The following is a 24,572-nucleotide window of genomic DNA, read 5'->3' as shown; positions in this document are numbered from 1 at the left end:
TCCCAGCATCCCTTGCCGGATCTTCATGTCTTGTTACTGAAGAGAAAGCCCTCCGTGTTCCTGAGCATTTCTATACGCTTTGATGTGTTCAGTGATTCCCGTGTTATGTGGTGTTCCCGCATTCCATGGTGTTCCCACATTCCGTGGTGTTCCCGTGTTCCGTGGTGTTCCTGGTGTCCGGTGGCGATCCTGTTATCTTGTGGCGGTCCTGGTGTCCTGTGGCGGTCCTGGTGTCCTGTGGCGGTCCTGGTGTCCTGTGGTGGTCCTGGTATCCTTTGACGGTCCTGGTGTCCTGTGGTGGTCCTGATGTCCTGTGGCGGTCCTGGTATCCTGTGGCTGTCCGGTAATCCAGTAGCCTTCCAAGGTCCTGCCTGCCCTCTGAGGTCCTGCCTGCCATCCGAGGTGCTGCCATCCGAGGTGCTGTGGTCCTGCCAGCCAAGGTCCTGCCAGCCGAGGTCCTGTGGTCCTGCCATCTGAGGTCCTGCCATCCGAGGTCCTGTGGTCCTGTCAACTGAGGTCCTGCCATCCGAGGTCCTGTGGTCCTGCCTTCCCGTGGTCCTGCCTGCCCCGTGTCCCTACCTTGGCTGCCGCCGCGGGTGCGACCTGGTGACTCCCCGCTGCAGCAAGACCATCCCCCTTTGCGGCGGGCTCTGGCGAAGACCAGGAGTTCACTTAGACTCTGCTCCCGGGTTGCGGCTAGTATTGCTATCCCCCGCGGTGGTTGTATCCTGGGGCAGTCTGGTAATCCAGTAGCCTTACGAGGTCCTGCCTGCCATCCGAGGTCCTGTGGTCCTGCCATCCGAGGTCCTGTGGTCCTGCCATCCGAGGTCCTGTGGTCCTGCCATCCGAGGTCCTGTGGTCCTGCCATCCGAGGTCCTGCCACCCATGGTCCTGTGGTTCTGCCATCCAAGGTCCTGTGGTCCAGCCTTCCGAGGTCCTGTGGTCCGGCCATCCGAGGTCCTGTGGTCCGGCCATCCGAGGTCCTGTGGTCCTGCCATCCGAGGGCCTAGTCGCAACCTGGTGACTCCCCGGCACAGCAAGACCATGGAAGAGCAGGAGATCACTTAGACTCCGCTCCCGGGTTGCGGCTAGTATTGTTATCCCCCTGCGGTGGTCCAGAGAGTCCACTGACTATTCCCCTGAGATTGTGACAGATATTTTCAATCTTGGCCTGCAGAAGGCAATTGAGTATTGGCTGCGGTGCCGTGGGGGGGGGGGGGGGGGGTGTCGCCTGGCTGAGGCTAGGCCTCATGCTGAGGAGACTCAGTTTAATATACATTTATTATATTATGAAATGTTTTAAAATTAACAGTTTTGATTATTTAATATTTATTAATATTATTATTACTTATGTTGAAAATGATTTATTAAAATATTTATTCTTGGAGCCATTTTTTCCATTAAAACATTGTCTTGTGTCTTTATTTATCTATACATAAAGACACCTTAAAACTATTTCTACTCTCCAAAAGCTCAGTGCCCCATACTCCTGAGTGTCCAGACAGCAGGTTACATCCACATGTGTCTTTATTATACATACCATATATACTCGAGTATAAGCCAACTAAAATATAAGCCAAGACCCCTAATTTTACCACCAAAAACTGGGAAAACCTATTGACTTGAGTATAAGCCAAGGGGGGGGGGGAAATGCATTGGTCACAGCCTCCCAGTATGTAGCCAGCCAGCCCCCAGGTAGTATACAGCCAGCCAGGCCCCAGTAGTATACAGCCAGCCCCATGTAGTACATAGCCAACCAGCCCGTAGTTTTGCCAAGCACATGAAAAAAAATAAACTTACATACTCACCTTTGGTCCAGATTCCAGTCGCAGCTCCCCGATGCTCTGGTCCCCACGGCTCTTCTTCTTTTATCTCTTTGCTGTTACAGCCGGCAGAGATGCGATCTACCGGCCGGCACACACTATCATGTCATCAGCGGCGACACCGCAGCATCACATTGTGCGCCAGACTGCAGATCGCATGGATGCATCTCTGCCAGCTAATGCAGCATAGAGAAGACTGAAGAGGAGCCGCCAGGAGCTGTGACGAGCATCGGGGCGCCGGAGGGTAGGTATGTAAGTTTATTATTTTTATTGACTTGTGTATAAGCCAAGGTGAAGTTTTGCAGCACATTTTTCGTGCTGAAAAACTTGGCTTATACACGAGTATATACAGTAAACCCTAGTTGCCCATGAGGCAATAGGTTTCCTGCACACAGATTATTTATTCATTATATGCAGACATGCTTACCAAGTTATTATGTTAAATATATGTTTTAGGAATTTGAGGAATTTAAGTTTTCCTAATAATACAGACAGGATGACAGTAGAAGAATACAAAGCCCATCTACACCTCCCATCAGTGCAGAATGTGTAGAAAACTTTCGATAGACCTGTCAGCTCCAGACGTAAGTCAGGTTACAAGATGGCAGCCCTCATAATCATGAAAATTGAAGAAAAAAAATATATACAATCAGCAAAAACAGATGAGTAAAAAGGAATACATTTAGTTTCATATCTGGTTTCAAAACAAAAATATCAACAAGTTATCAATTATCAAGACATTCTGGAAATATTACATTGTACTTTATGATCTGAAATATCTGTTAACATACTAAAAAGAAATATGATAAAACGTTCACAAATGTTGTTGCCATCTGGTGGCTTGTAACATGCAGCATTTTTCAGTGTGAAATAAATTTTTATATTGGGGCTTATTTACTAAGGGTCCGCAGATATCACTTTTATTGGATTTTCCAACGTTGTTGGGATTTGCCCTGCTGTGACAAGTATTTAACTGGGGATTTTGAATGTGTTGTACGTGATCGAATTGTGGCGCGGTTGTGCTGGCTTTCATGCCACGGAAATCAAGGGGGGGGCCTCAGACGATCCGACTGATTTGGACTGAACGCGGGATTTAACCTTCAAATTTTGTCAAAAGATCAAGCACTTACATGCACCGGGAAAAAGAGGGTGACCTGAGCAAGGAAGCGACACATGCAGGATATCGGGTGCACGATCCTAGTGAATCGCAGGAAAATGCATTTGGGCTCGGGTAAGTAAATGCGCCCATATTTTTGTGTCGCAATGTTTGTTTTTCATGTGTTGGGCACATGGAATGGAGGATGGAGCTTTGACCTTTAGTAAGATATATCAAGCCACTTTGTGTAATCATTTCTTTAATAACATATTAACATGCACTTAAAACATTTCAAGTCCCTTGTGATGTTCCTGTAGGTGCTGGAGAAACAACATAGGATATTGAGGGGTGGAGGTCTAGTGTTGTGGAGACTCCTGATCAACCTCCCATTTTGCGCCCCCCCCCCATAAGCTGTCCCACTTGGGGAGCAATAATGATGAAAAATAGCAGTCATCTACGTACATACTAAATCACCAAACATAGAGGTCATTTCAGAAACTACTATACTTTGTTCATACAATCCACATCAGTCAGCAGTCCACTGTCATTCGTGTGTAACCTGAATGGAAGCTTTTTATATACAGTCCCATCTTTAGTACTATACACTACATCACATTCATCTAAAGCCTCCTCTTCAGCATCATCTTCTCCATGAGCGGACGCTGTCTGCGGACTATCGCTTAGTCTTTCATAGCTCTGCTTCCAGCAAAGCATTTGCTTTGATTTGGCTTGCCATAAACTTAATATTGCAACTGCAATTAACAACAGTAAGGAGACCAAAACAGGAGCTGCTGCGGGAAAGTGTGAGACTGTGTCGCTGGCTGGGAACTTTACATTTTTCAAAGCCACTTGCTCGGCTTCAAGTTGTAGATGCTTTATGCACAAAACTGGAATAAAAACATTCAATTACTAATTGTGTATTCTTCCATGTCTTTTTTTAATTCAAGCATAATAGTGTTGATGTATTAAGCCTGAAGCATCATGCCCCAAGCACCATTTTTTAACCCCTTCTGGACATAACCAGTTTTTGTGTTAAGGCTTGGGACTTCTATTTTTATAATCTGGCATCTGTCGCTTAATTTATTTATTACTTTTGACTATTTTAACTTACTAAAATGATTTTGAGACTGTTTTTTCATGACCCAATGTATTTCATGTTAGTTGTACTTAGACTGATATGTTTTGCATTCATTTAATTAAAAAAAACTTTAAATTTGGCAAATATTTTCAAAATTAGAAATTATTTGCTTTTGAAACAGATTTTACCAACCAAATTACTTACTTACTAACATTTACTATTTCTCAACTTTGTGTTTTAATCTTTTTTTAAATATCCTTTTATTCTAATAGGTTTAACAGCTAACAGATCAAATAGAGATTTCTTTTTCCAAATTTTCTAAATTGAAATTTTTGGGATATTTTTTTTAATGAGTTTCAAATGTAAATGATTAGAATCACCCCAATTTCAAAAGTACACCCCTCAAACTATTGCAAAACTGCTTTTAGGAAGATTTTTTTAGCTTTTGAGATCTTCATACTTAATAGTATTTAAAACAAAATGGAGGTTAAATGTTCTAATTATGTCAGTAATGCATTCATTTAGCCCCAAAATTTACACATTCCCAAAAGATAAAAAGGGGAAAACACATTTTGAAATGTGTAATGCAATTTCTCCTGTGTACGGAGACACCCAACATGTAGATGTTTAATTAATAAATTTGGTCTCCCCCCCCCCCCCCCATGGGACATGAACAAGCAATTATCTGATTGCTTGTTTGTGATAAGATCCTGCAATAATGATGTATTGTATGGTATTAGCTCAGTCAGCCTATACACATGTATAGGAGGACACTGTGAACATAAGATCCTGTATCAGACAGGATCCTACAGGCACTGTATGTGGGTAGCCATAGCAATGATTGGTGTCCCCTGAAGACGAAGCAGGGTGGGGTTGATTGTGTGAGAAAGAGACAGAAAGCACCGACTGTGGCATTTAACAAGTTTAACACCTACAATTACAGCTAACACCGCATGTTTCCTGGTGCCGGCTCTGCTCCAATAACAAGCTGAACCAGCTTCAGCGACGGATGTATAAATAAATCAGTAAATAAATCTCACAGCGATGTAGGACATGCTGGAATTACTGGAGTTTCTAACCTCTTAGTAATTCTGCCACAGCACATGTACACTGGAATGAAATCTACCCCAGGTCCGCCGTGGTGAAGATTTTAGCTATAACCTGTGCCAGTATCCACCTTTCATAATATTTTTTACTGTGGCTCACTGTACACAAGGGTTGGTTTACTGTGGGTTAAATGTTATTACTAATTTATCCATAAAGCAGCTTATGCATTTGTTTGGGGCACAGAAATCCAGAGGGTCCGACACACTGGTGAGATACCCCATTAAATGTGTTATGTGCCCTGGTTATCAAAGATGAAAGTGCTATTCTTCCCTTCCTACAATAAATTACTATTTTAACTATTTTATTGTACATATTATTGCAGAATTATTATGACTGACCACTAAATAGGATGTTGTAAAAACTTACTTGCATAAAGAATTAGGCGGTTCTTACAAAAACAGTATAAAGTAAGATTTACAGATGCAGGACTGTTATATGCTGTTATATTTCCTAGGATCTCTGTGTGAATCCTGTTATTTTTGAATTAAACATTTTTTGAAAAAGCGGGGACCTCTTCCATGTCAAGATGGGAAGTTCCTCATGGTAGGTTTTTCAAGTTCTTGATAGTTGTGTAATACACGGCATTCAGATGTCTAATGTGATTTATAACAGTAGCATACAGTAGCTATCAATCCATACCTGAATTTAGGTCACAAAAACAGCAATCATTTTGATCAGTCTGTGAATCACAACAATTAATGCATCTCATTTCTTCTGGAGACCATGCTGTATTGCTTTTGCATGATATACAGTGGTCAGATCCAGGACCAGAGCAATGTCTACAGGAGGAATCACATGGCTGACATGTACCCTGCAACATTAATACAAAACAGCAAATTATAGATTAATTTCAGAAACTTGTAGTATGTAAACATCACTGAATGAATGTAGCAAAGAGCCCAAAGAAAAATTAAAAATTAATAAAAATAATTTAGATACATATACATATGAGCTCAGATGTGAGAAGCTAAACCAAAACTCTCTAAAAAGTGCACAGTCCACTTGTGGTGCCGTTTTTACTTCTTTAATTAATTCTTATTTGCTTTTTATAAACATTAAAAAATGTAGAACATTAGCATGTTATATTTCTGTTTTCAAGTTACATTTTAGCAGAGTAACACACTTACAAACATGTGGCACAAAATGATAGATTGAGATTTGCAACAAATTATGCCAGAAATCTTACATATTATACTGTGATTTTGCAGCAGTTTCCAGAAAAAGTGGAAATACTGTCAGGATATCACTGGCATAAAACTATTGGGGTACACATAACACAAGATAATATTGACGGCCTTATGGGATATTCATGCAGCAGATGTAATACAGAAATTTCAGTCACTGAAAATCATTGAAAATGTCACTTATCAGAGTGAACAGAAAGAGCAGTTCTATATTGTTAGTACAGTGCTCCATCTGGTGGGGAACTGGTAGTATTGCTAGTTATGGAGTTGACTGAATTTGAAAGTAGAGTAACCCCACAGAGTTTCTGAATTTTACTTACATAAACTATATTGGTTACGTAATGAAGTTTTACATTCTACCCATTTTGAGAGCTATATTTGATAGCAGTTAATACAAATATATTATTTTTCTTGTAGTTTTAGGTTTTCAAGGCAAAGTGTTGTTTTTTTTCATTTTCCCATCCTCAGCTTCCACAAGACATTTTTTTTTATTTTTTTATCTAACATATGCATATAAGTGATTGTTCTTTACCTTAAAAAATTTATTTTTTATTTTTAGAGTAAAATAACATAATGATTAAAATATACTAACTTTTTCCAGTGTGGAAGTTGAATAAAAAGGCCACTTGTTCATTTCTAACTAAAACATGTATGCAGTATACTACAAAGAATAAAAAATATGCTAAAATTATTCTGTTGATTAGTTTGATAATGGAGACACCAGCTTGACAGCTTTTCTTACTTCAGAAAAAAAACACGTTGTAAAGAACAATGCATTAATAATTGCAATACATGAGCTATAATTTTTAACTTTTAATCAAAGAAGCATTATTAGGGCTTATTATCAGGATTTTTATAGTTTTTTAGTACATGTATGATAACCTAATTTCCTCTTATAAAAGTGGTATTTTATAAGAGGTATAGATTTTCTATTATTGTATAAACATTATTTAACTTAGCTTTTAATTTCCCACCTTTTGTGACTGCTTTTATAATATTCTTCAATACTGTTAGTTTTATATTGGCAGCCTGCCTATTAGACCCACCCTCTAACTTGGCCTGATAGGCTTCCGTAACTTGGCAGACTCCGAGCCCATTATCAGGCATCCGGCTGGCATAGAAACCTTAAGATACCCCAGTTATAGAGGGAAAGCCCTTTTTAGGGGTTAAACTGCCCTGAACATAGCTTTTTCTGTTCAGTACAGATGTACCAGGGCCAGACTGTCCCCTGATGATAATTGCGTAGCTACACTGACATTACCAGTCCCATCTGCAGAAAGAGTGTGCTCATCCTGGAGCTTGAACTGCCCAATAATAAAGACTAGCATGGCGTACTTCCTGCAGTTCTATACAGACTAATCCTCTGTGAGGTAAACCACCTGAATGACACTGTACACTGAAGAAAACTATAAAGATAGGAGACAAATCATGACAATGTTGGTAATTTAACATTCCTAATGCCATATTTATCACTCAGCATCAGGCACTTTAATACTTAGCCCCAATTCACGTCACCTTAAAGGGGCCTGTTATCTGGCCTCATAATATGCTGTCAGATCACAATCCCCATAGCACTCTATAGCAGTCTATGGCACCCAGTCAGGGTGCGGTGAAGGCCACTTGGCTTGGAGAATGGAGAAGGGAGAAATGAGGAGCACTCACTCCCCCCACCTTCTCCCCCCCCCCCCCACCCCCCTCATGTGTTCTGCCTCTGATCTGGTACAGGCAAGGACACTGTTGTGTGAATAAGGCCTTAGGTGTAAAATAAGAAGCAGAATAAGGCTAAAATACTTTATTGCCCAAAAGTGTCTACGCTGTATGGTAACTACAACCTAACAATGATGTTACTCGGTTGACTCCTGTTGACTCCAGTTTTCAGCAGCAGTACATAAACCTGTCCTACATTACACTGCGTAGTAATGAAGAGCTCACTTACATTGTCATCTAGGTAGCGGTGCTCCTCACACTGTGGGTAACAAATTCCTGCTTTAAAGCTGCTACCTCTGTCACAGCCGGTGCATCCTTGCACAGAAGAGTCTGTATAGAATATATTATCAAAAAATCAAATGCAATGTATAGCTTTACATAAATACTGAGCACAGCCAACAAGTCTGAGTATAGTACAGTACTGTTCTCACCATATCACACTCATCTTCTGAGTGGTTACTTAGCTAGTACACTCTCCCTGTCTGAAAGTCCAGTATATAGCCCTCCACTCCTGTACCCTCTCTCCTTTACTGTTAATCTCTAACAGCAAGAGCTATTCATCTTCCCTCTTCCACATATATCTGCATATCAAAAACCAACTGCTATAGGTAGACGATATATGAGAGACAGCATGTAAAGCTCCTCGCTTTCTCCCAGCTCTGTTATATGTCAGCCTATACAGGTCAATGTAAATAACCACACCCTGCCCAGTCTGTCATGTCAGTAGCCATGTACGTCTCCACCTGGCCCAACTTCTAACGCCCTAAACCACACCACCCCTAACTGTTTTCCCACACAGTTATATACACCACTGTTAATGACCCCCACACTGTGCACTGACCTGTCCTATGTTCACCCACTGCTCCCTGTGCCTCATAAACTAATAACTCCCTTTCTGTATCCTGCCAGTAATAACACAATATAAGTATCCCCCTACTTACCATGACCCCCTTTCTGTAGCCCCAACTTATAATGCATCCTTCTATAGCCCTCCTTATAATGTCCCTATATGAAGCCTGAATTTATGACTCTAGCCCACATGCTTATTATCTCCATACTTAATGCCCAATTTATGAAATGTATACCCAATTAAAATTTCAGCTGTCCTGTGCAGCACATCCGGCTAACAGCCAATTGATTCACATTGCAAAGAGTAAGGAAATTTGTATCTTGTGCCCTCGAAGTGCCCAGATCAGAGCGGAGGGACATAATACTGCCAGTATGGAGCATAATGATACATTCCAAAGCCACCAACAGCTGGGGGAAGGAAAACCAACTGACCCTAAAACCCGCAAAATGACTCGCCCCCCCCCCCTTACAAGGGCAGTACCTTGTACAGTACCCTAAAAAGTACACCCCAGGGTTGCATCATGCTTCTGTTAGCTATAACAAAAAGAATCCTGTAGAAACACTTATTGTTTGTCAACTTCAATATTTGAAGCATGATATAGTCTACTGTACATGCAGGTCTGAAGGACATGGTAATAAGGGGGAAGACTTTCATTTGGAAATTAGTTGTTCACATGCAGTTGTTCTTACAAGGAAATGATGTAGTTTGGTGCACTTCATTTGAATATTTTTATTTTCACATGATTAATTCCTTAGTGTCTGTCACTTTGATGGAAAGAATCGAGCAACAGAACTCTTTTCCAGTGATATTCCAAGAGTACTTGTTTATCTTAAAGGACATCTACCACCAGATTACTTAATGGTAGATGACTATTACGTACCTCCGTCCTGTCCCAGTTTTCCCCCGAGCTTAATTTTTTATATCTATGCATGGCGGCATTTCTGTAAGTTTATAAGGTATGCAAATTATCCTGTGGTGCTGTGGAATACCAGCCAGTGATGTCATCGGCTCTCTTTTCAAATCTCACCGGCTCTCAGAACACGGCTGACATTACATTATGGTGGATCCTGATGGTGCTCTGCAGAGCACCACAGGCTAATTTGCATATCTTATACACTTATTTTTGGCAGAAATACGGCCATGCTAAAAGATCAGAAATGAAGCTTGGGGCACACAGGGATGGGACGGGGTGGTGCAAAATAGTCATCATCATCAGGTAATCTGATAGTAGATGTTCTCTAAACTTAATATCATGGTTACAAAGTAGCAGCAGTCTTACCGTTACAGGTTCTGCAGCTTGGGTGACACTTCCTGCACTTGTTTCCATGCATGTAGAATCTCTCTGGGCATTCGCTTACACAATGGGTGGTACCTTCTATCTGGAAAGTGCTTGAGGGACATTCTAGACAAGAATCCACTCCAGGACCAGAGCAGAGCTGGCAGTGAGAGTCACATTTGTCACACTGATTATCCCTTATATAATATCTGTTGGTAAATTATAGGTTCATTTTAAAAAGAAGTCTTTCAAAAATGCAATATTTCAAACTCAATTCAAAGTTCTCCTCTTAAGAGTTAATTTAGCTGCACAATAAGTCACTCAACTGTAACGGTATAACCTGTGATAATCTTATAGTATTGTAAATGTGCTTTACAACATTCCAGGATTCAGTAGAAAAATCACCGTTTTACTATACAATACAATAAAAGTAAAGTTTTTTTACTAGGATTACTTTTTATGCAGTAAACAATTATGACGGATGTTTACTACCTTCAGCATATACTGCCATTTAAGATAATATATGTTGTAATAAAGGATTTCAGTCTTTCGCCTCACTTCTCTGCTATTTCTTATAATGGGGCTTTGTTAGTTTGAAAGACCCCTGAAAATGATGCTTACTTCCTCTGGAGCGCTCTCTTTCAGCCAATTACATTCTAGTTTATATTGGGAGTCTACCAGATGTTTTGCTGGTCCAAGTTGTAATCGGTGTATATTGCCAGTAGCAGCAGGGCTGTAGAAAATGTTTTTATATTCCAGGATTGTAGCTGGATTTGGAGCACTGATGTAGCCGTGCACAACATATATAAAAAGTTATCTCCAGACTTGCTTCCTAACCATATGCAGTTTTACATGGTCACACAAATCTTTAGAGAGATGCTTGATTTTGACTTTAGATAGAACAGTTGATTCACATCAGCTTAACATTTTCTTTAAGGATAGCTAGAGAATTCAAAATAGCCATTGGCCCATATGCATATGACTTTTTTGTTGTATCTTCAACAAAGAACAAAAAATAAAGGGTCAGGAATTACAACTTTTGCCCCCCATACATCATCTCCACACCAGGTGGGTGCAGAGGTGCATGGAGTGAGCCAGGTCATTCCAATCATTAGCTATAGCCTGCGCCAGTTCCTGATACAGGTAGTAGTGCAATTGTACACCAGGCAGTGCTTGGCTCAGAATTGGTCTCGGCCCAAGAACCTCATAGAATATTTGGTGCAAGCTGCAGGGCAGAACATGATGCACAATGTGCCAAACTTGATAAATAAGACTATGGTGATCCTAGTAGCTTTAGTATGTTGAATCCCAAGCTGCACCTATTGTGTGGAATGCACTACCTCGATCTATCAGGCTAGTACCTAACTACCAAACTTTCAAATGTGCCCTAAAAACCCATCTTCTTAGGCAGGCCTATCACATTCCCTAACTACATGTAAGTTTCACATTCTTTTTTCAAATCCTCCACTGATTTTTCCTCCTGTCTATGTAATCCCCCCTCACTTGATACCATTAAACAAGTTTCATTGCATATTGATGCACTGGGGGTCATCAATTTTGGCGCATTGCGATCGGATTGTGGCGCATCGGCGCCGGCACACACGCGACGCACGCAATGGCGTGGCCGTTGGAAAACCCGTCGTTACCTGCACCCAGCCTGGCTTGGTGAACTTCAGTGATCAGCGTTGGAGAACGCTCCGCTGGATCGCGAATGGACCGGGTAAGTAAATCTGCCCCACTGTTTAAAATGATAGCAGCATTATGTATTTATTTATTTTATCCCTTGAAAAATGGCTTGACCATTGTACAAGTCATCTTCGGTGTTACCCCTTCATCTACATGATCTGTACAGCACTGCGGAATATGATGGCGCTATATAAATAAAGCTTTATTATTTTTTTTCTTTTGGGTGTCAGCACACCATTTTGTTAACTCTGAAGCTAGTTACAGCCCTATCTGGTATAGATTTATAGTTATTGTACTAACTACCCTGTTTCCCCTGAAAATAAGACACCCCTAAAAAATAAGACCTGGAGCAAATTTTTTCAAGCTCAGAAACATAAGGCCTCACCTGAAAATAAGACCTAGCAACGGTCAGCTACAGCTCCCCCCTCCAACGCCATATGGTAGCAGTAATAGATGATTTAGAAATTACAAGAGGCTGTGACATAGCAATTTTATCCCATGATTTCTACACCTGACTGTTGCGTTGAAAATGCTATTCAAATAGAAATGGAGTCACAAGAAATTCAGCATAAAATTTAGAGTTCGGAGAGTTGGATGTTAGAGAAGTTTATGACATAATAGTCCTTAAAGTTACAAGAATAAGAAGACTTTCTTGATAGAATTCAGAATTATATGCTGATGAATGTTATGGCAGGACTACAGGATATTAATAAATGTTAATTTTTTGGTTCAACAACAATTGTGAATTCTTGGTGATGGAAAAATAAAACATTCCCTGAAAATAAGGCCAGTGCTTCTATAGGGGCAAAAATTAATATAAGACATTGGGGGTCATTTCTAAGGGCCCGATTCGCGTTTTCCCGACATGTTACCCGAATATTTCCGGTTTGCGCCGATTTCCCCTGAATTGCCCCGGGATTTTGGCGCACGCGATCGGATTGTGGCGCATCGGCGCTGGCATGCACACGACGGAAATCGGGGGGCGTGGCTGAACGAAAACCCGACGGATTCGGAAAAACCGCCGCATTTAAAACAAAAAATCTGTCGCGGAGCTTGCACTTACCTTCACTCAGCCTGAGCCGGTGAACTCCAGCGCGTTCAGATACTTCTCAGCGCAGCAGAGGAACTACCTTAATAAATCCCGGTCGGACCCGAATCCAGTGCAGAGAACGCGCCGCTGGATCGCGAATGGAACGGGTAAGTAAATCAGCCCCACTGTCTTATTTTCAGTAAAAAAGGTACCAACTTTCCATCTGATACCTTTTATATTTTTCTAGTTTCTGAGAAGGAAGCAAGTCTTCTAAATTACTGCTGTGAATAACTTCCCTATACTTTGGATACTACTTCATTGTTCTCTGATCACTAGATGAGTGCAGATAATGCTACCATGAACACAAATCTTTAAACTAGATGAATATTAAATTGTACCGGATCTAAATCAATCCAATATATTCATCTAATGCGAAACTCTAGTACACAGAGTAATCTGGAAGCCATATATGCTCCCGCTGAACTAGAACTTTCAAATCTAATTTTTATTTCATAATAACAAATTCCCAAGAACAGTCAATTTGTGCCAGGTTTTCTATGTAACAGACACCTATGCTAAGGAATCTGGAGGGGTTGGAGCGCAGAAGGAATTTTATATGCTACTATTTTATTACAGCCTGATAGCTTTATGCAGACTCTAATGAGATCATTTTAGGGGGAAAGTAGTTATGAGCCAGACTGATGCGAGCTTCTCATATTCTTGGTGCATTATTTGAAAATATACAGTGTGCTATAAATGAGATGCTGAAATCTTTATGGCTTTCCCCAAATGATTTGACGTTTCTTCATTTTCTTTTTTTTTTCTTCTGTCACTCCAGGGGAAGTTGCCAATATTTTAGAAATTCTGAAGACTGTGGGATGGGTAATATTTGAAATTTTAACTCTGCCACGGAGTGCCATTTACCGGGTCTAGATACGGAATGAAGGAGAATAGTTTGTGAGGTATACAAAACATACATAAGAATTGAAACACGAGGACACTTTTCAGAATCATATGTTTTCCTGAGGCTAAATTTCCAATTACTCCTTCTCTGCACCCCTCCCCTCAAGGTGTATGTGCTTCCTGACATTTTATCCATAATTCCCTGAACTTTGCAGATAGCTATAGTAGGGGACTTTGTACCATCAAAATACATCATGATACATTAGGGACAACATCATGATACACTAGGGACAATTACTCATAGATCCAGGCACTGTGACTGTGGAAATCTTCTTATATTTGTTATCCATGGCCTCCTTCATTCTAAAATAAACTTTTATAATTATTACAATATTTTGGTTTATCATGCTACATTTTTATGGTAGATTCCTTTAAATGGTTTCATCTGAGGTAGGAGGATGTACTAAAGAATACTTTACTAAACTTCCTTCGTGGCCGAACGAAAACCCGACGGATTCGGAAAAACCGTCGCATTTAAAAAAAAAATCTGTTGCAGAGCTTGCACTTACCTTCACTTGGCCCGGCCGGACCCGAATCCAGCGCAGAGAACGCACCGCTGGATCGCCAATGGACCAGGTAGGTAAATCTGCCTTAGTATCTTGCGCACATGTGTGTTCCTGCATGCTTTGGTAAATACAGGGCAGTCCATATCCTCACAATAAATTAATATCTTCTATTGGGGTTATTTATTATACGCTGGTGCTCGTGCTCGTGATAGCCCCAGTGCAGCAGCCCTGACGTGGCGTGGCGCAGAAGACCTGATAAATGCCCCTATGTGTGTATATGAAGCTACCTTTCTTTGCTTTATGTACTGCAGGTTTCAAATGATGGGGCACACTTACTAAAGGCTTTACGCTGCACTTTTGTCGGACTGTGCATGTTCTTCTAGGCTTAAACGGCTTGCACGGGTATTTAAGAAGTGTCTTCGCTGAGATTGTGTCGCATGCAACCCTTTTGTGGTGCAGCTGCACTGGCTTCCATGCGACACAAAGTAGGGGGCGTGCCGTTGGTCGGTACGACTAATTTGGACCGAGCACGGTTTTTAACTTGCATATTGTGTCGCATGCCATAGGTCACATTCATGATTTCTGGCGCACGATCTTAGTGAATCGCCGCACCGAGCATTAAACATGGAAACTTTTAGTGCAGTTTCTGACTTTCTAAGTTAATGTGCCACATTGGGGGTCATTTACTAAGGGCCTGATTCGCGCTTTCCCGACGTGTTACCCAAATATTTCCTATTTGCGCCGATTTCCCCAGAATTTTGGCGCACGCGATCGGATTGTGGCGCATCGGCGCTGGCATGCACGCAACAGAAATCGGGTGGGCGTGGCCGAACGAAAACCCGACAGATAGGGAAAAACCGCCGCATTTAAAAAAAAATAAATGTGTTGCGGAGCTTGCACTTACCTTCACTCAGCCTGGCTCGGTGTATTCCAGTGCGTTCCGGGGAACTTCAGTGCAGCAGCGCCACCTGGTGGACGTCAGTGCAGCAGCACTTCAGTGCAGCACTTCAGTGCAGCAGCGCCACCTGGTGGACGTCGGAGATGCCTTAATGTCCGGCCTTAATGAATCCCGGCCGGACCTGAATCCACCGCAGAGAACGCAACGCTGGATCGTGAATGGACCGGGTAAGTAAATCTGCCCCATTATGTTATCATGTTGTGAATTGGGTAAATGTGAAGATGAGTCCTTAATCAGAATAAAGCTGGGTAAATCGTGGGCACAATCATTCCTCTTTAGTATAGTTTACATATTGTTGACTCCGTAACCCCTGTTTCCATAGGCAGATGGGCTACTGACAGCAATGATTTGTCATTCAGCATAGAAGCGATCATCCCAGAGGCCTGTCAGCTTCAGTGCTGCAGACAGCAGGAGCAAAGGAGGGAGGAGCTGCTGCAGAGGAAATATTACTGTGTTTGTTATTTTACTGTGGGGCAAAATAAAAGAAGGATCTGCCGGGGGAGAACAAAATAAGAGGGGGAGCTCCTGGGAGGGCACAGTAAGAGGGTGATACAATAGGAGGGGGAGCTTCTGGGGGAGTAATATAAGGTGGTGAGCTGCGAGGGGGGTACAATATGAGGGGACGCTGCTGTAGGGGCACAATAAGAGAGGGCATTAATATTAGGGGGAGCTGGTGACACAATATCAGAGGGGCTACAATGTGACAGGGAACTGAGGGGTAGATGGAGCGCACTAGTGGGGTGGAGTAAGGGGTGGAGCAAAAGGCATTGCTCACGGCAAAAAAAACGCATCTTTTGTTATGACTAGGCAATCTCATCATTATTAATATCATTGTGAGTGCAATGAAGAACGCATGCACACATTATAAACCAGTAAATAAAGATATGTACAATGTGGAAGTATCCGGCTGTACATCATTCATAATAATAAACAAATTGGGTGGGATGAACACTATACACCTCTATGTACACATCTCTAGAGCTCCTAAAAAATGACAGTATATCAATCTACTTCTCCAGATTTGGGTCTCATCATGGTCTTTGTTGAAAAGACCTTAGTAGTCTCTAAAGCTTGCTCTTGTCATCCCTGAGGTCACTGTTTTTCTTACCCTGGGGGGCAATGTAGAATGCAGAGGTGAAGCAGTTTGTAGTATTCACGAGCACAAATATCACAGTCCTTTGCTGATCCTCCATGACATGTTGTGCACACTTGGTGACAAGATGAGCAGAAACCTAGTGTTAACCCATCTGCTTCTTCACTTGTATTGTACGTTCCACTGGGACATGACTTCACACAAGTGTTTTCTGCAAAGAACACATACTGTTATATTAAGATCCAAACAATAATGTTTTTACTATACACTTGTATACTGTATCAATTACTCATGGTTTTCTACATCTCTGCTGCTATAGAAAGCTTCTATGTTTAATTTCAGTGGATAGAAATCTGTTCATGGTCATGTGCTGGCATAGAAAATAATCCTGCACAGGCGCTCTTGCGGCCACAGCACAGTGTGATGAGCACTCGTTGTGCTCACTGTACACCACACAGAGCCTATTGCTATCTTTGGGGACTTGTATACGGCCGCAAGCCAGAATCAGAATTAATATGAGACTGCTGGGACTAAGAGAAAATATGTGTATTTGGGTAAGTAATTGGCTTAGTGATAGAAAACAGACGTCGTCATTAATGGCACATTCTCAGATTGGGTTGAGGAGTGTCACAGGACTCAGTATTGGGGACACAAGTTAATATTTTTTGTTAATGACCTTATAGAGGGTTTACCTAGACAATATTTGCAGATGATACTAAGCTTTGTAAAGTAATTAATACTGAGGTCGATAGTATAGCATTACAGAGAGATTTGTGGAAGCTGGAGGAGTGGGAGTAGAAATGGTTGATGAGGTTTAATGTAGATAGATGTAAAGTTATGCACTTGGGCCATGGAAATAAAAAATATATTTATGTTCTAAACAGTTAATTACTTGGTAAAAATGGAGCTGAAAAAGACTTGGGGGTATTGGTGGATGGTAAACTTAATTTTGGTAACCAGAGACAGGCAGCTGCTGCTAAAGCAAATAAAATTATGGGATGTATCAAGAGAGGAATGGAATTTCAAGATAAGGACATTATTTTGCCTTTGTACAAATCACTCATCAGGCCACACATGGAATATTGTGTACAGTTTTGGGCAACAATGTATAAAATGGACATAGTAGAACTGGAACAGGTGCAGAGGAGAATGACCAAGATTATTAGTGGAGTGGAACGAGCAGTACAAGGATCTCTCCAAAGATCTTTTTATACATAGGCGAGAGGACAGGTCAAGGGGGCATTCTCTACATCTACAAGAGAGGCGGTTTTACCATAGCCATAGACAGAGATTCTTTACTATAATAGCAGTGAGACTATGGAACTCTCTTCCACATGAGGTTGTTATGACAGGCTCTTTGTACATACATGTCTCTCACTCTCCCTGCCTGTCTATCACTCTCCCTGCCTTTCTCTCTGTTACTTACGCACTCTTCCTGACTGTCTCTTTGTCACGCACTCTCCCTGCATGTCTCTCTGTCACTCACTCCCCTGCCTGTCTCTTGCTCACACTCCCTGCCTGTCTCCCTGTCGCTCACTCTCTCTGCCTGTCTCTTCATCACTTATTCTCTCTGCCTGTCTCTCTGTCACTCACTAACTCTGCCTGTCTCTCTGTAATTCACTCTCCCTGCCTGTCTCTCTGCCTGTCTCTCTGTCACTCACTAACTCTGCCTGTCTCTCTGTAATTCACTCTCCCTGCCTGTCTCTCTGTCACTTGCTCACTCTCCCTGCCTGTCTCTCTGTCTCTATCCCTATCTATTTTACCTCACACATATGCTGCCTTATACTCATTGTCTATAGTAACCAATTAAAGCTCAGAGCTCATATTAATGACCTGTGGCAATCCCGTTACTGGACCGGTTCCAGGTTAAAGTGAACACCTGGTGTAAGCTACCACTAACGGAAGTAGGCAGATGTAATTTAATCAAGATGGTTTTAATGCCACAGCTCATTTATATTATCCATAACTCCCCAGTATGGATACCGAGGAAACACTTCTACAGAGTTGATACAATATTTAGGGGACTAAGTTGGAAAAAAGGACACCCCAGAATTAAACTGGAATCCCTTCATAGAGGAAAAGGGGACGGAGGCCTTGCAGTACCAAATCCTTGGGTATACTTCATCGCAGTACAGCTACAACACTTCCGGGGATGGGGCACAAGAGAGGAATATGGAACAGGGGGTCGAATAGCCGCGGAGGACTCACCATGGGACATACCCATTCACGTTCTTGAGGCAGGAAGAGGGGAGAGAATGAGACCAGTATACCCCACATTGGTGTTGCAATATAAGGTATAAGATAGAGAGAAGAGCATGCTGGGATTGACAGGAGTGAGTGGCCACACACCCATTTGGCATAATACAACATTCGGAGAATTCTTGAAAATGGAAGAACCCCAATTCTGGTCCAGTAAGGGCATTGTGTCCATGAAAGAGATTCAGACCAATGGGGAGTTAAAAAGCTTTGAAACCATTAACCGGTTAAGGACCGGGCCCTTTCCAGTTTTTTCATTTCCATTTTTCACTCCCCACCTTCAAAAATCTATAACTTTTTTATTTTTACACGTAAAAAGCTGTGTGATGGCTCGTTTTTTGCGTAACAAATTGCACTTCATAGTGATCACATTGAATATTCAATGCCATGTACTGGGAAGCAGGAAAAAAAATTCCAAATGCAGTGAAAATGGTGAAAAAACGCATTTGTGTCGTATTCTTGTGGGCTTGGATATTACGGCTTTCACTTCACGCCACAAATGACGCATCTAATTTATTCTTTGGGTCAGTACGATTACAGGGATACCAAATTTGTATAGGTTTTATAATGTTTTCATACATTTACAAAAATTAAAACCTCATGAACAAAAATTTTTTTTTTATTTTGCTGTCTTCTTGTGCTTATAACTTTTCCATACTTTGTTGTATGGCATTGAGGGTGGTGTCATTTTTTGCGACTTTTGATGATGTTTTCAATGATATTATTTCTAGGACTGTACGACCTTTTGATCACTTTTTATAGAATTTTTTATTTTTTTTTTAAATGGCAAAAAAGTGCCAGTTTTTACTTTGGACGCGATTTTCCGCTACGGGGTTAAACGCAGTGAAAAAAACGTTATTATATTTTGATAGATCAGGCATTTTCGGACGCGGCGATACCTAATGTGTTTATGATTTTTACTGTTTATTTCTATTTATATCAGTTCTAGGGAAAGGGGGGGGATTTGAATTTTTAGGTTTTTTTATTATAATTTTTTTTTTTTTAACTTTTTTTTTTTTTTTACTATTTTTCAGACTCCCTAGGGTACTTTAACCCTAGGTTGTCTGATCGATCCTACCTTATACTGCCATACTACAGTATGGCAGTATATGGGGATTTTACTCCTCATACATTACAATGTGCTAATAGCACATTGTAATGAATGGGTTAACCCGAAGTAGCTTCGGGTCTTCGTGAGACCCGAAGCTACCATGGCGACGGATCGCCGCTCCCCGATGACGTCACGGGGAGCGGCGATCCCCGGAAAGATGGCGGCGCCCATGCGCCGCCATCTGTTTGAAGCCGCCGGCAGCTTTGCCGGCGGCGATCAGCAAGAAAACACCTGCGAGCCCTCTCCATGCATCGGAACGCGACCGCCGCCGTGAACACACAGCGGGCGGTCGGGAACCGGTTAAGGAGATATATCACCTACCAAACACCGCCTTCTTCAGGTATTTGCAGTTAAGACATGCATATGAGTCCCAGAAGCAGTCTCTAGACATGACAGTGCAAAGACTGGGAGTGTTAGAATCACTACTGCTATCTGGCTCCTCTAAGGGGCTCATTTCGCTGCTATATGGGGAACTGCAAGACAAGTTCCTTCAAGGCACCACTTACAGACACTCAATGGGACACTATTCTTTCCCTAACACCAGTGCTCTCCCTCACCTAGAGTAGGAGATTCTCACAAGTATTATTGCTGTACAGGGCCTACAAAACGCCAGCTCTGCTTGCCAAAATAGGGGCCAGGTCGGACTCAAACTGCCCAAAATGTAACATGCCTGAAGCAAACCTGATGCATATGTACTGGGAATGTATACAATTAGGTGGGTGTTGGAAAAAAGTACTGGATCTTATCTTCAAGGTATATTCCATATGATTAGAGGCATCCCCACGGATCTGCCTGATGGGTCTGCTGGAGGATGATATGACCATCACACCAGACTTTATAGGCATGTCCCGCATATTGTATCAGACACGTAAATTAATAGCATCCAAATGGATAAACCGCTTCCCCCCACTATTAACCCATTCACGCTCCGTGACGGATATATCCGCCATGGAGCTGTGAAGGTTGTATGAAGAAGGCTCACGGGCTGAGCCTTCTTCATACAGAGATGGGCTTTGCTGCATATCGCAGCAAAGACCGATCGCGGGTGTTAACTTTTTCTTTGCCGCCGGCAAAGTCGCCGGCGGCACCTTAAATTTGGCGGCGCCCCCGCGCCGCCATCTTACCTCTGATCGCCGCTCCCCCGAACTTCATCGGGGGGCGGCGATCGGTTGCCATGGTAGCCTCGGGTCTTTGTTTGACCCGAGGATACATGGCTTCTGCACATGCATTACAATGAGCCTGTGGCTCATTGTAATGTATAGTGAGCAGAAATGCCATATACTGCGATACAGTAGTATTGCAGTATATGGCAGGAGAGATCAGACCATCTAGGGTTAATGTACCCTAGAGGGTCTAAGAAATAGTGGAAAAAAAAAGAAAAAAAAAAGTTTAAAAAATGTAAAAAAATATTAAAAGTTCAAATCACCCCCTTTTCCCTAGAACTGATATAAAATATAATAAATAGTAAAAATCACAGAAACATTAGGTATCGCCGCGTCCCAAAATGCCCGATCTATCAAAATATAAAGACGGTTATTGACGGTGGTGACCTCCAGAACGGCAAATGGCGCACAAATGTCCAAAACGCAACTTTTACACCTTTTTAGATGACAAAAAATGTAATAAAAAATTATCAAAATGTCGCACAGTCCTCAAAACAGTAGCAATGAGAACGTCAGCTCATTTCGCAAAAAATGACACCTCACACAGCTCCATGCGCCAAAGTATGAAAAAGTTATTCGCGTCAGAAGATGGCAAAAAAATGTTTTTCTTTTTTGTACACATTCGTTTAATTTTTGAAAATGTATTAAAACGCAATAAAACCTGTATAACTTTAGTATCACCGCGATCGTACCGAACCAAAGAATAAAGTAGAGGTGTTATTTGGAGCGCAGAGTGAAAGTCGTAAAAACTGAGCCCACAAGAACATGACGCACATGCAGTTTTTTTCAATTTTTCCACATTTGGAATTTTTTTGCGGCTTCCCACTACATGGCATGGAATAATAAATAACATCACGGGAAAGTAAAATTTGTTACGCACAAAATAAGCCCTCACACAGCTCTATACACGGAAAAATGAAAAAGTTATGGATTTTTGAAGATGGAGAGCGAGAAATTAGCGAAAATACCCTGCGTCCTTAAGGGGTTAAGGAGCTGAAGGAACGACTCAATGAAGTAATCAGGCTGGAAAAGGGAGTATAGAAAAAAAGAAAGGCTATGAAAAAGTTTGATGGGATTTGTCCTCAATGTTGTAAATGGAAAAGGTGATGGAGTTGTTTAAATAAAAAGGATCTGATTCAAAACAGCAACCAATCACGGCTCAGCTTCTAACTGCCACAGAAGCAGCAGACAATGGCTCCTGTATATGGTGGTTAATAACTGTATTTTGGAGCATGTAGGGTGAAAATTTCAGCTCAAAACCTAGTCTATTACATTCCCTGAAACACAGCGAGCGACTATGAAAAATTTGGTGATTGTAAATGTGACAATGCAGATTCTTTTAGCGGACATACCTACATACATACATACATACACACACACATACACTCAGCTTTATAATATATTTATATATATATATATATATATATATATATATATATATATATATATATAAAATATAAAATATTTCTTAAATAATCATATTCTGTAAATCATACAACCATTTTATATGCATCTTTACATTGATAGATAATGGTTTTAATTAGTTTTGTGCACTCCCCCAGTCCCCACAGAGCATAGTACATACACTGCCAAAGTGTTTTTGTATAAAAAATTGGTTTTACAGAAAAAAAGATATGTTATATTGTACCTTTCATTCGCATCTGCTGTGTGACTAGGCAGTTGCCCAATAGGAGGGGCTGGAAGGGAGCAGTTCCCCCCACCCTTGGGAAACTTGTGACCTTTTCAAATATATGAATAACTCCCCACACTCGGGATTGGCTGTAGAGGAGCAGGGGGTGTCGCTAAGCCAAGTGATGGGTGTTTTCATATGTTTGAAAAGGTCACATGGAGTAGCTGTTCCCCAAGGGCGGGGGGGGGGTGGGAACTGCTCCTTTCCTGTCTCACAGCTTTTAGTTGCATAACATGCAGCACTTCTATCCAAATATCCAACATGAAAATTGTGGTAGGACTATATTAAATTAAAATAATTCATATGTCAATTGGAACACTTTATTCTTAGAATATTAATACTAAGTATTTGTTTTTCATTACTATTTTTGAATTTTCTTTAATAAATATTTAATAAAACGATCAATACTATGTATGTTGCATGTATGTTCCATAGTGTTCCATAATGTTACCAATAAAGCATATAACTCATCACCCAAAAAACAAGACCTCTTGCACTTGCTGATTAAGTAACAAAACAGTCATGTTCATTTAGAACTTAAAATAACTGGTACTTACTGTAAAGGTAAAAAGGTACAGAGCATGTTAGACAATGTTCTACCAATGGACCGTCACACGATTCACATGTCTGATGACAAGAACTACAAGTGAATAAATCATCTTCTAGAAAAGTCTTAGGGGGACATTTTGCATCCCCTTGTACCCCACACATTTCACTCTCCTGGTTCAGTGTGAGCTGACTTTGGCACTGTGTACAGTCTGTTGGTTCGGGCCCAGAACATTTGGCACACGTCCTGTGACATTCTAAAAGAAAAGCATGTTGAATATAAAGATAATCAAAAAGTTACCATATATATAATAATGAAAAGATACAGTATCTATTATTGTATATATTATTTAATCACATAGACCAGCAAAAACTTTAATATTTAAGCTAAAGGAAAATAGACCAGCTGCAATAGAACAGTCTAAAAGGAATCTGTCTCCAGTGACCTCCCCCTCCAACACACACACACAAGCCACACACAAAGCACTATATATCTTAATACATGTTCTAATTTACATATTCTGCCTTATACTCATTGTCATTGCTGTATCCATGGGATATAGAGTCACCATTCTTCTAATAAAAAACTTTACTGATGCCCTCTGTTACTAAAGATCTAGTCAAGGAGGCAGGGGATCTCCAGCATATGGTCAAGCTACACCTCCTACCCCTCCTACTAGTTGACACTTTCAGAAAGTTTCTTTGTTTACTTCCAGATAGAAATCTGGATGGTCATGTGATAGACATGTATGTGCATGAACCGTTATTATCTTAGAGAGTAATAGGAGCTGTGTTTTAATAACGGCTCATGCACCTGCATCTCCATCACATCACATGGACAGATTTCTATCCACTGGAAGTAAAAATAGAAGCTTTTATAGCAGGACAGCAAGATGAGATCTAGCAACCCATGAGATATTGATACAGAAAGTATATTGGAAAATTGTATAACTTTTCCTTACACAAACCATATCAAATATTTGCTGAAAGTGGACAACCCCTTTAACTCTCACGAATGAGGCAGTTGAGGAAGACTTTGGTTGTGTAAGGCTCACTGAAGAGAAGGAGGGGGAATGAGGTAGTGTAGGAAGATGTTGGCTGTGTGTGACTTGCTGTAGAGAATACCCAAGGGAGGGGGTAATGATGGAGCTGATTTCTCTTCAAAGAGTCACACCAACAGTCTCATTGCTAAGGGGAGGCCAGGTTAGCAGTTTCAGCAGAGTAAGCTTTATATCCCTCTGCATCCACGACTGGATCTTTAGTAACAGAGGGCATCAATAAATGATTTTTTTGAAAAATGGTGGCTCTAATCATATGGATAGAGCCATGAGTGAAAGATGTATAAAGACATCTAAAAGGCACTGTGCGTGGCTTGTGGAGGGTTGTTGATGATAGGTTCCCTTTAAGGCTACAACCGCATGACAAATCCACTGCTAAATTTCAGTCTTG

General features: G+C 41.3%; 1 protein-coding gene across 1 annotated transcript in view; it reads right to left on the bottom strand.

Moving 5' to 3' along the window:
• Nucleotides 1-2,350: 2,350 nt before the first annotated feature.
• LOC140127395 (cysteine repeat modular protein 2-like) overlaps nucleotides 2,351-24,572 on the bottom strand; it is a 74,258-nt gene continuing 52,036 nt past the window's right edge. The window contains exons 11-16 of the mRNA XM_072148031.1: nucleotides 23,135-23,380; nucleotides 16,373-16,568; nucleotides 10,125-10,330; nucleotides 8,225-8,325; nucleotides 5,744-5,915; nucleotides 2,351-3,806 (exon numbers count right to left, since the gene is read on the bottom strand). Of these exons, the coding sequence (XP_072004132.1) occupies nucleotides 3,421-3,806; nucleotides 5,744-5,915; nucleotides 8,225-8,325; nucleotides 10,125-10,330; nucleotides 16,373-16,568; nucleotides 23,135-23,380 (1,307 nt within the window). The 3' untranslated portion in view covers nucleotides 2,351-3,420. The remainder of the gene's footprint in view (nucleotides 3,807-5,743; nucleotides 5,916-8,224; nucleotides 8,326-10,124; nucleotides 10,331-16,372; nucleotides 16,569-23,134; nucleotides 23,381-24,572) is intronic.

This window comes from Engystomops pustulosus, chromosome 4, assembly GCF_040894005.1.
Source record: "Engystomops pustulosus chromosome 4, aEngPut4.maternal, whole genome shotgun sequence".
Lineage (NCBI taxonomy): Eukaryota > Metazoa > Chordata > Amphibia > Anura > Leptodactylidae > Engystomops > Engystomops pustulosus.
This window is presented reverse-complemented; position numbering and strand designations above follow the sequence as displayed.